Source organism: Symphodus melops (assembly GCF_947650265.1).
Source record: "Symphodus melops genome assembly, chromosome: 18".
Classification (NCBI taxonomy): Eukaryota; Metazoa; Chordata; class Actinopteri; order Labriformes; family Labridae; genus Symphodus; species Symphodus melops.
In genome coordinates this window covers 1,948,986-1,962,515 of record NC_136708.1, presented here as the reverse complement: position 1 = coordinate 1,962,515, position 13,530 = coordinate 1,948,986, and the positions used below count along the sequence as shown (strand labels likewise).

General features: G+C 47.4%; 2 protein-coding genes across 4 annotated transcripts in view; one reads left to right on the top strand and one right to left on the bottom strand.

The window, feature by feature from the left end:
* The window catches only part of tspan13b (tetraspanin 13b), a 5,033-nt gene extending 4,633 nt beyond the window's left edge, over positions 1–400 (bottom strand). For all 3 annotated transcript variants that reach the window (XR_013781171.1, XR_013781172.1, XM_079367878.1), the window contains exons 1-2: positions 210–400; positions 1–73 (exon numbers count right to left, since the gene is read on the bottom strand). The exon at positions 1–73 is cut by the window's left edge and continues 95 nt beyond it. Coding sequence is in view for 1 of the 3 variants with exons in the window: in XM_079367878.1 (XP_079224004.1) it covers positions 1–73; positions 210–272 (136 nt within the window). In the remaining 2 variants the exon portion in view is untranslated. The remainder of the gene's footprint in view (positions 74–209) is intronic.
* Positions 401–1,406: 1,006 nt separating this feature from the next.
* LOC306839042 (ankyrin repeat and MYND domain-containing protein 2-like) lies at positions 1,407–7,527 on the top strand. Its single transcript, XM_079367511.1, has 10 exons — positions 1,407–1,549; positions 2,884–2,948; positions 3,714–3,852; positions 3,965–4,063; positions 4,675–4,835; positions 4,941–5,155; positions 5,232–5,367; positions 5,488–5,616; positions 5,781–5,904; positions 6,822–7,527. Exons 1-10 carry the CDS (start codon positions 1,483–1,485, stop codon positions 6,974–6,976), a joined length of 1,290 nt encoding a protein of 429 aa, XP_079223637.1. The 5' UTR covers positions 1,407–1,482; the 3' UTR covers positions 6,977–7,527.
* The last annotated feature ends 6,003 nt before the right edge of the window (positions 7,528–13,530 follow it).

Sequence of the window (13,530 nt, the reverse complement as noted above, 5' to 3'; positions counted from 1 at the left end):
CCACCTGAAAGCTGGAGACCAGACCGAACCACATGCCCCAGACCGCGATGCCGACCAGGAGCAGACTCACCATCTGCTCAGAGACACACACACACACACACACACACACACACACGCACACGCACACGCACACGCACCCACACAGAGTAAAAATAAACATATAGATAGAGTTTATATGTGAGTGTTTGAAGGCGCGTGCTGTCACTCACCACATACAGGATGTTGAGCGCGCACAGGCAGGTTTTGGAGCACGTGAATCCGGCAGCGCTCATCTTTAAAGGAAATCAATCAATAATAAGAAATGAAAAATATTTGATTCTGGACATGAAATCCTCAGAGCCTCGATCAGCTGATCGTTGGTCGCCTGTGTGAGCCGACACACGCACGAGGACTCCGGAGGTGAGGTATCACGCCTTCAAAATAAAAGTCTGCTGTGAGCTGGGTCCTTCCTGCAGGTAAAGACAGACGGAGGTAACAGTAACAAGGTTTATGTTTCAGAGTGTGATAAAAAATAAAACAGAACAACTTTAGTTTATTAAACTGTGTTCAGAAAGGATTAATGATTTATCTGACTTTTTTTAATTAATATATATACTGATACAACTCTGATTTTAATTTAAAAAAAAAAAAAAAATAAACTTTTTAATTGATGTTAACACACGAATGAATAATATCAGAAACTGGGTTTTTGTTTAATTAATCAGCTTGAAAAACATCTTATGATTTCTTTTATTTTGAAGGGAGAAACCCTGAACTGTGGTGGTTAATGTGGTCATGTGTTTTATTTTGAAGTCTTTGGACTATGACTCATTGAGGGGCAGCGTCTGTGAGCTTGCAGCCCTCTGATTGGCTGCAGACAGCTCCTGTTTCTTCCCACATAAAATGTAGAGCATCACATACCATCCAGCTATTGATCAGATGTCTCATTAGATTATTAGTCAGGTAATTAATCACATTGATGATCAGCTGAATGGTTGTATTATTGGTTAGATGCGTGCACAGAGATGACAACACTTTACAGTCTGTGGCTGTGAACCAGTTGCAGGACATGAACGTCTCGCAGCTCTGACTCAGTCGGTTCGATCCCCAGCTCCTGCAGCCTCACGTCCGATGTGTCCTCGGGCAAGGCACTTCACCCCAAGTTGCTCCCTCTGCTTTGTCTGCAGTGTATGAATGAGTGAAAGCACACTCTGAGTCTGTGTTAGTGGAGTGAAGCATTCACACATGCAGCTCGTCCAGGAAGCTTTCAGGAGTTTAGTGCATGTGTGAAAAGATCATGTGACTGTTCACTGACAGGAAGTGGATTTCTTATATCACCCCCCCCCCCTCCCCCCCCTCCATGTGTGGTTAAGTGTTTTGCTCTGCTGCTTCCCTCTGAACTCCCTCAGTCCACCTGTCGACCTCCAGCTGCACACCTCCACCCTGACCACATCAGACTTCTTCAGCCCACTGTTGGACCGGCTTTGGACTGGTTTGCGGAGGATGGCGGAGGCTCAGAGAGGAGACCTGTCTGACTTGGAGAGGAGGATCCTGCAGGTCATCTGTGAAGGTCAGTCACTTTCACTGTAAAACTCCTGACACTACACTGACTCTGGTCTCATTTGTAGAGTGAATATAACTCATTCAGACTCTGCTGAGGGCCGTCCAATCAGGTTTCAGTGTTTCACCAAGTTTGAACCCAGATGAGATGAGAAAGGTCAGAACAGCTTTGTGTGAATGAGCATTTCTCCCACAGTGAGCCGGACAAAAACTAGAGGAGCAATATGAAGACAAATACAAAACACAGAAGTATAAACTGTAGGAGAAACGATGCACTTTGTACAATCAAATCAAAATAAATCTTCTTGTCCTGCGAGTTTGATTTAGATTTCCCCCCTCATTAATTCAAAGTGAAATGATTAAATAATCGTGAGACATCTGCGTCTCTGGGCGTATTAAACTCGGCTGAACGCGGCCTGATTTATTTCCTGTCTGTCTCTTTATGTTGCATGTTTTCTTTCTGTCACACATCTCGGGGCTTGGAGAACAGCGTTTCATCCCCCCCGGAGCGCACTAATTATTCACCTTTATTGCACAATGATGACACAGACACCTGGGATTGTTATTCTCTCGAGTAGAACTCAGTGATTTTGAAGAAAAGATAGAGAAAGAAAAAGCTTCGGATTGATACTTGGGTCATTTACTGCAACACACTGAGTCATGTTGTGTGACTGATCTGACTGTGAGAATCAAACATACATAAAGCAAAGTGTTTTATTTTGCACATTAAAGTGAAGGAGTTCACGTGTCATGATGTGTAGAGTTGATCGAGGGTCGATCAGTGGTGTATTTCACGGGATACTCTGATCACATCACTGATGGACTGACGTCACACAGCAGTTTGCTGCAGGTTGTGAATGTGCTGGAGCTTTATCCTCTGCTCACCTCTCAGGTCCTTCTACTCCGCTGACTGTCATGCAAATATACGTTTGACTTGTTCAATGTTTGCAGGGCTCACTCAAACTCTTCTGTTCTTAAATTAAAAAAAAGATTCATTCATGAACGATAAATTATTGGCACATTTTTAATGAGTGAAAGTTTCTCTGCTTCCCTGTTTTCAGTGTTTCCTGTTTTATTTTGTAGTTTATTCCCCCTGTGTGTCATGCCCAGTGTGTGTGTGTGTCATGCCCAGTGTGTGTGTGTGTGTGTGTGTGTGTGTGTTTCCATCCAGTTTTAATTGACCTGATGCATCATTATTTTTTAAATTTGAGCTCAAATTGAGCTTTTCCTCAGGAACCTCGGGGGCGTACAGTGTGATGAGTTGAGGGTCACTACTTGATGTTTGTTTTGAAGTTCATGATCTTCAGACTTGAGTCACATTTGAAAGAGTTTTGTTTTTTTCAGGAGAAGTTCAGGAGGCGGAGGAGCTGCTCGCCAACAGCGACATCCGGATCAACTGTCTGGACGAGGTACACTCAACTACTTGTGTCTCACATTTATATGACATAATGAACGTTCAGGCTGAGACCCCGAGGAGCCCTGGCCCCCGCAGCGTCCTCCCAGAATGCACCTGTGCTGCTGTCAGTGTGACATATGTCCTCTTTGTGATTGAAACATATGGAGACGACTCTGAGAGCTGAAGAATAAAAGAGAGGAACACTACAAGTAGCTCCCAGACGCTGACTGTCACAACCAGCTGACAGCAGCACCTGAACGCACCAGAGAGAGAGAGGTTACTTAAGAGACACTTGAACGCACCGCAGAGAGAGGTTACTTAAGAGACACTTGAACGCACCACATAGAGAGGTTACTTAAGAGACACCTGAACGCACCACAGAAACATCTAAGTTGACAGTTCACAACACAGATTGTTTACAAGTGACACCTGAATGCACCACAGAGATATGTATAAAGCAAATGGCACCGAAAGAACCCTGAACGCACCATCAGCTGACAGACACCTGATACTGAGGAGAAAGCGTATGTAAGTGACACCTGAACGCAACACAGAAAAACCTCAGGTGACAGACACTTGAATGCACCACGCCATATTAAGTAGCAGCTGTCTGATTGGCTGTTATTCCTTCAAAAACTCTTCGTCTCTGTCGATGCAGGTAAACTGCAGAAGAAGAACGAGGTGATGATGAAGAAAAGTCTGAATAAAATATTACTGTTTGTGTGTGTGTGTGTGTGTGTGTGTGTGTGTGTGTGTGTGTGTGTGTGTGTGTGTGCAGAATGGGATGACTCCTCTGATGCATGCAGCGTATAAGGGGAAGGCTGAAATGTGTCGTCTGCTGCTGCAGCACGGAGCTGACGTCAACTGTAACCAGCACGAGTACGGCTACACGGCGCTCATGTTCGCCGGCCTGTCGGGTAAAAAAAAACAAACTGTGATGATCTGACGAGTCTGAAGTTTAGTCTCCTGTTTCCTTCACTTGAACGTTTCCTGTTTTTGTTCTTCTGCTGAATATTTCACCGGCCGCAGGAAAGACAGACATCACCTCCATGATGCTGAACGCTGGAGCAGAGACCGACCTCGTCAACTCTGTCGGACGAACCGCCGCTCAGATGGCGGCTTTCGTAGGTCAGAAACACAAGATCACATTACATAAACCCCACACCTGACCCTGAACCCTGACCCTGAACCCTGAACCCTGACCCTGAACCCTGACCCTGAACCCTGAAAGTCTGACCCTGAACCCTGACCCTGAACCCTAAAAGTCTGACCCTGAAAGTCTGACCCTGAACCCTAAAAGTCTGATCCTGAAAGTCTGACCCAGAACCCTGAAAGTCTGACCCTGAACCCTGAAAGTCTGAACCCTGAAAGTCTGACCCTGAACCCTGAACCCTGAAAGTCTGACCCTGAACCCTGAAAGTCTGACCCTGAACCCTAAAAGTCTGACCCTGAAAGTCTGACCCTGAACCCTAAAAGTCTGACCCTGAAAGTCTGACCCTGAACCCTGAAAGTCTGACCCTGAAAGTCTGACCCTGAAACCTGAAAGTCTGACCCTGAACCCTGAAAGTCTGACCCTGAAAATCTGACCCTGAACCCTGAAAGTCTGACCATGAAAGTCTGACCCTGAAAGTCTGACCCTGAACCCTGAAAGTCTGAACCTGAACCCTGAAAGTCTGAACCTGAACCCTGAAAGTCTGAACCTGAACCCTGAAAGTCTGACCCTGATCTTGATCCAACAGGTCAGCACGACTGTGTCACAGTGATCAATAACTTCTTCTCCCTGGCGAGGCTCGAGTACTACACCCGCCCTCAGGGACTAGAGAGAGAGCCCAAGCTGCCCCCCCGCCTGGCCGGACCCCTGTACAAGATCATCATGACCACCAACCTCAACCCGGTTAAGGTTTGGCAGGTTATTTATCTGGCCTTCACATCCCCACGGAGAGCCGGTTCTGGAGCCAAACTCCTGCAGTTTGGCGTGTCTTTAACCGCCCGTCTGTTCTGTCAGATAGTCCTGCTGGTGAAGGAGAACCCCGTCCTGGTGGACGCGGCGGCGCTGGAGAAGTGCTACCAGGTGATGGACCTGCTGTGCGAGCAGTGTGTGAAGCAGCAGGACATGAACGAGGTGCTGGCCATGAAGATGCACTACATCAGCTGTGTGCTGCGCAAATGTGTTTCCTTCCTGCAGAAACGAGACGACAAGCTGGACGCCCTCGTCAAGAAGTGAGTCCAGAACCAGCAGACGGGTCTTTGTAGACAGATAGCAAACCCTAACGTCTCCTGTTTGTCCTGGTCTCAGCCTGCTGAAGGGACGGGACAGCGACGGTTTCCCGCAGTACCAGGAGAAGTTCATCAGGGAATGCATCCGGAAGTTTCCGTACTGTGAGGCCACGCTGCTGCAAGAGCTGGTGAGGAGCATTGCACCGGTAGAGATTGTAAGTGAAGAGGACGAGTAGCGTGCTAAAGAGCAGCGTTGGCAGCAGCTGATTGGTGTGGAGGGCGACAGCTGACCTTTAGCTCGCTGTTTAATCTCTGATGTCACTTCCCGTTCCCAGGGAAACGACCCCACGGCGTTCTCCGTGCTGAGTCAAGCTCTGATGGGTCAGATGGCGTTGGTGGACGCTGACTACTGCAACACGTGTGGGGAGAGGGGCGCCGACAAGAGGTGCTCCCTCTGCAAGGCCGTAAGTCAATCAGCATCGTGTCCTTTAAGGCAGTGGTGTCCTCAAGGGCCGCAGATGGCCCCCGGGCCGCACTTTGGACACCCCGGCTTTAGAGTGTGTGTGTGTGTGTGTGTGTGTGTGTGTGTTGTGCTGCCCTCAGGTGAGCCTCTCCTCTGTTCTCTCAGGCGCTGTACTGCAGCCTGGCGTGTCAGAAGCTTCACTGGTTCACTCATAAGAAGATGTGCTACACGCTGCAGGAGCAGGACGCCGACCTGGAGGAGGACACGCCCAGACTGAAGCCGCTGAAAGGTCATCATCTCGCCCGTTTGATGTGGAGAGTTTAGTGACTCTCTGGGTGTTTCTGATTCAGTGTGAACATGCTAACACACGCGGAGCTGTCTGTCACCTCTGGTGTTTAAGAGATCAGTAATTAGCTCGAAGTCGCTAAATGATGTCATCCCGAGTGTGCATCGTTGGCATTTAGCATGTATATGTGAAGGACGCTGTAGGAGAGGAGAGTAACGTTGTTGGAGAGATGAAAAGAGAGGAAAAAAAAACGAAACATGTTTAGAACTACAAATAAACTTTCTTTTGTTGATTCTTGTTTTTCTATTTTATTTTTTATTTTTATTTGGCCTTTGATGTCACATCTCAAAATAAAAAAACGCCAGATTTGTCGCTCGTAGCTTTTGGTGAGAAAACTTACCAAGACGATTTGGAAAGTTTCCAGATTTAGCGAGAAAGTCGCCAAGTTGGAAACACTGAATTCCCACTTTTTCACCTTTTCAAACAGTCCTCCCTGTGCTCTAAATGAAATATAACATGACTCAGGCAGCAGAGGAGGTTTGTAGAAACCAGCTCTCTTAGAACGCTCCGTTTGGTGTGTGTGTCTCTTTAAATGAATAAGCCCCGCCCCCTGAGTTTTCTCAGTAGACACCTCTCCTCTGTAGAGAGAATAAAAATGGTGAACTTGCACAAAAGTTTAGCTCTCGGCTGGAGGTGGAGTCCATGGGTGGAGATACCAGGAGAGGGGAGGGGACTTCTTTTAACTGAATCCCACTGTGACATCACAAGGAGAGCTCATTAGAAATGAAGCGTTTCTCTCTGTGATGTCAGACTTCTGCAGACCGCAAACAAACGACTGGATATTTTATTTAACATGTTGTGGGACCCACACTTCCTGTTTTTAGCCTTCATGCTAAGCTAGGCTCTGTGTTTCCCGCCAGATGATGAGAGCGACCTGGTGATGGAGACGGCGAACTTTCTGCAGGAGCTGTGCATGCGGGCGGAGGAGAAGGTGGCCGCCGCGGCGGGCGGATGTCCTGCAGAGCTGCTGTCCTGTCCCTCCCCACCGGCACCCGGGCCGTCCAGCAAAGACTGAGAGGGGGTGTCTGGGAACCTGATGTCTTTAACCCTGAAGGACACGAGTCCTCTCTCTGTGAATTTTCACGTGTCAGAGCCTGAACGGGGTTGAGTCTGAGAAACCTGATCAACCACTCTGTTAGTCTCGTCCGAGTCCAAGTGTAAAGTTTGAAACTTCAGAGTAAAAAGGTTCGAACTCGACGAGAAGAGAAGGATGAGCGGCCCGACGTAGCAGAGTGACGAAAGCTGCAACACAGCATTTGTTCTCTTTATTTACACGATTTTATAGGTTTAACGTTGTTGTGATTCGATGTCTGGATACATAAACGTTTAGATACGTTGTGTTCTCATACATAGATGTAAAGAATGTGTGTGTGTGTATATTAATGTACATGTAGGTTTTTATACTGTATGTTTATATTACAGTTTTTATGTTTTTTTTACATTTAGCTGAGACATCCAGATCTTAATTAAAGTGTTTTAATTATCAAAGTATCCTTCAGACTATAAAACATTATAATACACATTTAATTCCTCCTGTAGTGTGGCTGAGCTGTGTGTCGGTTACATTTTTAAAATCAAAACAAAGTGATTATTTTCAATTGTTGATCATGATTTTATCATGTTTGAAATTAAATTATTTTGCATTAGAAAAAAAACTAATTGTGAAATGCTTTTATTTTGAAATGTTGTACTGTCTTAAAGTGAGAGTTTTTTTACTTGCTGTTTGAATTCAACCGTGCTTTTATTTTGAAATGAACACCCTTCTGGTAGATGGAAGGTTAGTACTGACTGACCTGAATAAATCATGATTAACTCGTTCATGCTGATATATGAATCTAAATAGCTTCTTGTTCACTTGTTGCAGAATCAGATTACCTGTACAGGTGTGTCTTGGGCCCATCGACTTTATGAAACATGGACGTAGTCTTATGTCACTGATTGGTTCCTAAAGCGGACTGTTGAAGCTCATGATTGATTACCTGTAAAAAGTGGAGCTGGAGGCGGGGCTTCAGACCCCTGTCTGTCAGTCAGAGAAGCCACGCCCCTAATGATGAATAACTCTTTGACTTAATATCATCAATATGGATTAGTGATGGAACAGTTCACCCCGTGATCCAGCATGAAGTGATCCAGCATGAAGTGAACTCTTGAGCTCTGAGGTCCAGAAACGTACAAAAAAAAACCTTTAAAAAGGTCTTTAGACTGATTTCGGACTTCCTGCCGCTGACGAAACTTCACGCCAGCTCATCAGCAGTTTAACATTCATGACGCTGCATTGTGTCTGCGGGATGAATCAGTAACACGTGCACCACAGACATCTAAACGTTAAAATATTTCAAGCAGAACCAGGAGCCGTCTCAGATCTCCTCTCATGAGTTTAAAAAAAAAAAAGGAATGAGGACTTCTTAATATTCTGTCAGGATTAAAAAGTAAGACAGACTCATTCTCCATATACACTCATTTTTTTCATCGCTGCTATCAAACACATTATAATGTAATCTGTGTGGTGTAATAACCTCAGTTTCAACACTAGATGGCAGCATTTCCTTCCTTTCTCTCTCGACAGAGCCGCTCACTTTAAGGCGGTGAAACTCACAGGTTAGTTACCTCACAGGATGAAGGTCTCAGGTTTGAATTCATCATCATCATCATCATCATCATCATCATCATCATCATCATCATCATCATCGTTATGGTCATTCTGACAGACTCAAGAGTCTCATCACACACTCATGCAGGATTCTAACGTGTCCAGTGTGTTTTATTTGTTTGTTTGTTTGTTTGTTTGTTTGAGTATGTCGGCCCTGTGATTGACAGGTGATCTGTCCAGGTGTGACCCCGCCTCTCGTCCAACGACAGCAGTGATAAGCTGCAGCCACAACAACACAGAGTTGGCGGTCCAATGATGGGATGTTGTTGTGTGTGAAGTGAGAGTGGAGAAGAACCTTCTGGCAATCGGAAATCCTGATGTTGCAGTTTCGCTACGTGCATGGCGTTCCCTCTGATGGCGTGCTGGACAGATGGTCGTGTGCCGGTGGCAGAATAAAAGCATGATTGCCTCGTCCGGCTCGCTCGCTGTGAATTCTCCTGAATATTTTCTGCTGCAGTCTCACGTCGACCTCACGCAGAAGTCTTAAACGTTACTCGGGGGGCTTGCAGAAAAAGATCGAGTAAGAGGGAGGGAAATATCTGTGTGTTTACGTTCACTCATTGAACATCTCAGCAAGTCATCAGGAGTATTGTGCAAGTGTGAAATCCCCCCCACTCCCTCCAAACAGACACTTTTCATGTAATCCCCCCCCCCAACCCGTGTCTCCCTCAGAGGAGCATAAAGGGGCTCGATCTCAAGTTTCCGGTCTCTGAGATGTAAAAATTAGCGAGCACTCTTCAGGATCAGATGTCGTCTTCGGTCCCCCCCTCCCCCCCTCCCCCCCTCCCCCCGGGTCCTCCAGGTCTCCTCCGCTCCCCCTCAAAGCGCCGTGATGTGATGTGACAAACAGCTTTTTGGGGGTAATTGGATCATCTTGACTCTGTACCTCTGAGAAACAATGATGGCAGGACCTGGACAGTTTTCAGAGGATTCAAAGGGGGGAGACGGGCAGTGAAGTCATTGTCAGCTCTGGGAAACGTGTGTAAGGAGACACCTCGGGACTGAGTGGCAAAGTTTCGGCAGGATGAAGGCGAGGAGGAGGCTTTGTCTGCCCACTGTATGATTGGACAATGGACGTGCACATACATCATGATGGTGAGCTCATCACACGTCGGAGACAGCAGGGATAAAACGCTGCTGATTCCTTTAAACCCAGAAACTTTTAAAGAGGAAAAACGTCAACATTCATCCAATCAGAAACATTTTCACGAGTAAGATGTTGTTTGGCCGAGCTTTCGTTTCACGACACACACACACACACACACACACACACACACACACACACACACACTGACGTTCGCCCCAAGCAGCAACCTCCAGCGTGGGAGTGCATAAACCTGCAGTTCCTGCAGTGTCCACTAGAGGCAGGCTGCCGAAGCACAGGAAGTCACGAATTGATCGGCACACATTAAACGGAGGGTGAATCTTTGATAACTCACGGGGAGCGGTGAAATGGGCGTGAGCTTGTCAGGTCACACCGACACATTCACACACTGATGGTCGAGGCTGCTGTGTGAAGAAGTAACGAATCCGTTCAGACGCCGCCGACAAAGCAGCGAGAGCAACTCGGGGTTCAGTGTCTTACCCAAGGACACATCGGACATGTGGCTGCAGGAGACGACCGGCTTTACTGAGCCACGCTCACTCGTTTTGATTGGATGAAGGATCAGAGTTATTCTCAATAAGGCGTGTAGCTGAGCTGATTGACAGGTGGGCGCCGTGTAACGGTTTGTCAGGAGGCTTAAAACCCGCCTCAGCTCTCAGCCTGTCGTTAGCTTGACTCAAAGTTAGCCTGAGACAGCATTTCCAGCACGGAGACCGCCATCCATGGGACTCCAGCGCCCCCTGCAGGGACACACGGGGGACTCCAGCGCCCCCTGCAGGGACACACGGGGGACTCCAGCGCCCCCTGCAGGGAGACACGGGGGACTCCAGCGCCCCCTGCAGGAACACATGGGGGCCTCCAGCGCCCCCTGCAGGGACACACAGGGGGACTCCAGCGCCCCCTGCAGGGACACACGGGGGACTCCAGCGCCCCCTGCAGGAACAGATGGGGTGCGTCACACTCAGAATTCGTTTATATTTAGAGTCGATCATAAAAAGATTCAAACTGTGACAAACGTATTTGACTTGGGTAGTGCCCATCTGTTGAACATTGTTCAAGTGTGGCTGCACTTTTATGCTCCACAAACTGATCTGAAGCGTTTGGTGGAATCGGGGCCAATCGAAGACCAGCGGAAGATTTGAGGCTGTTTTAAATCACTGAAGCATTTCCACCTGTCCTACAGTGTGATCTGTCGTTGCACGTTGCTGCTTGTTTCTGCCTGCTGTCGCACGTTGATTCGAGCTGTGTGTTTGTGTTTTTAAAGCCGACTGTGTTTCGCTCTCTCGGTCCTCTAAAGTTGTAATTTTAGATCATGTTGCTGCTAATGGACATTTCCAGAAGGTGAGATCATCCAGAGAGCGACAAGGCTATCGAGTGCAGCCAAAGCCTCACCTTACACCTGCTGAGGAACAAACAGCTTTTATATCTCCTGTCTGCAGGGCTGTGTGTGACAATGAGCCTGCTGGATCAGCTACACTTACTCCTGCTGACCTCCTGATGAGCAGTGACCTCATGGAAGTTATTCACTTTATCAATAACGGTCATGTCAGCTGTTTCTTCTTGCTCATTTCGGGATCTTTTCCTGGAGTTGTTTCTAAACAGTCTTTGCTCTGTGTATCTCAGAGATCTGAAGGCTCAGTGCTGGACACTCTAGCTGAGAGGGTTAGATTCTTTAATGAAGTCCTGAACCCACAAGACAAATCCTGAATCCTCTCAGACCGTCAGTAAGACTCACTGCAGGTTTAGCTCAGCGTGTTGGGAGGAGGATTAGAGGTCTGCAGGTTGTGGGTTTGAATCCTGTTTGTTCTTGTTTTATTGTCTCACTTTAGCTCTTTGTCGGGTCAGTGATGATAGATTGTTTAGATAATGCACGAGTCTCTAACATGAACTCCAGATAATTGAAGGACCAATCAGAGAGCTGCTCTCTTCCTGTGTGATCATGAAGGAAACCTGCTGTGTTGAAGCTTCTCTGACAACAATGCAGCAGCCAGTATGTCCTCCTTCTAACTTTAGATTCTGCTCCTGAATGCTCTGGATCTGATTGGACCAGAGAAGGTAGGCGGGGCTTTGAAGGCCGTTTTGGACGCCCCTGGGTTTGCCAGATATGAGAGCAGTTATCAGGTGAACAGGTGTTGCAGCGATGGAAGCGGGCAGTGGAACTGCTTCAGATAGAAGTGATTGTACCCGAGCTAAAAAGCCTCTGCATGTTTCTAATAAGCTCCAGCAGCAGAAAGCTGCTCAAACTAGGATCAATGTTGGAGATGAAACATGGAGAGAGGTTAGAACGCAGAAAGCTTTACAGACCCATGCAGAGCTGGCTAAACACTGAAGCTACAGTGTCCACCACATGCAGAGCTGGCTAAACACTGAAGCTACAGTGTCCACCACATGCAGAGCTGGCTAAACACTGAAGCTACAGTGTCCACCACATGCAGAGCTGGCTAAACACTGAAGCTACAGTGTCCACCACATGCAGAGCTGGCTAAACACTGAAGCTACAGTGTCCACCACATGCAGAGCTGGCTAAACACTGAAGCTACAGTGTCCACATGCTGACCTCTAAAGAGTTAATGTTGGATCCTTAGCGTCATCATGCAGGTTGTAAGTGAAAGGTTGCAGGTGAACAGCTGACTGGATGTGATGAAGGCAGGTGAGCAGCTGACTGGATGTGATGAAGGCAGGTGAACAGCTGACTGGATGTGATGAAGGCAGGTGAACAGCTGACTGGATGTGATGAAGGCAGGTGAGCAGCTGACTGGATGTGATGAAGGCAGGTGAAGGTGAGCTCCTCTCTCTCTGCTGCTCGTCACACTGAAACACTGACCACAATCTGAAGTCACCAAAACAAACAATAAATGTGCCCGTCCAGCTAGCTAGCTTACCAAGCTAGCATGCTGGACCCCCCTGGGCTCTGGTGTGTTTTTACCTCCTTGATGGTCGGCGATGGAAATTCCCTCGTTGAAATGGACGCTGCAAAGTGACGCAAGTTGAAATTGACGAGAAATCGCAACGAAGTGGGAAATGAAATCACACTCATCCTTCACACTCACACGCTTGTGTGACTCACCTAGTCTGAAGCGGGATTCGAACTCCGGGTGTCCACGCTGCCAGGCGGAGTCCATCACAGCTCGGCCGTCTTCAGCGCTGAAATCTGAGGAGAACCGGAGCGAGAAAGAAGATGAGAGCCAAGCTGAACAAACTTTATTAACATCAATGAAGAGAAACAAAGATGGCTGACTTCGTCAACCAAATCATGTTCACACTGACACACCTTGAACCAGCACGCACGCACGCACGCACGCACGCACGCACGCACGCACGCACGCACGCACGCACGCACGCACGCACGCACGCACACACACACACACACACACACACACACACACACACACACACACACACACACACACACACACACACACACACACACAGATACCTGTTGTCATGGTTATCTCTCTACTCCTGGTTAGCTCAGCTGGGAGAGGATCAGGCTTTCAGTCTGGAGGTTGAGGGTTCAAATCCCCCTCAGTCATATACCACTTTGATGCTGGTGTGTTTTAGAGAAGAGCGGATCGATCAGTCTGCTTCTTTCTGACCTTCATCAGTCAGGAACGCGTAATCATTTCTCTCAGAAAAGTCTCCAGGTGTCAGAACTGATCTGGAGGAAAAAGGTCTTTAAGTTTATTTTTTCTTCAACTAGAAACTGATTCAGAAATTTCCAAGTTGCTCTCTTTGGATTATTTTTTTTTTTTCAAAGTTTTATTTTTGGCCTTTTTGCCTTTATTTGAGAGGGAGGACAGTGGATAGAGTCGGA

Excerpts from the sequence above, each read along its gene's own strand:
- LOC306839042 (XM_079367511.1), top strand. The coding sequence starts at position 1,483 with ATGGCGGAGGCTCAGAGAGGAGACCTGTCTGACTTGGAGAGGAGGATC. Across the intron at positions 1,550-2,883 it reads CCTGCAGGTCATCTGTGAAG|GAGAAGTTCAGGAGGCGGAG; the intron begins GTCAGTCACTTT and ends TGTTTTTTTCAG. Across the intron at positions 5,617-5,780 it reads GGTGCTCCCTCTGCAAGGCC|GCGCTGTACTGCAGCCTGGC; the intron begins GTAAGTCAATCA and ends CTGTTCTCTCAG.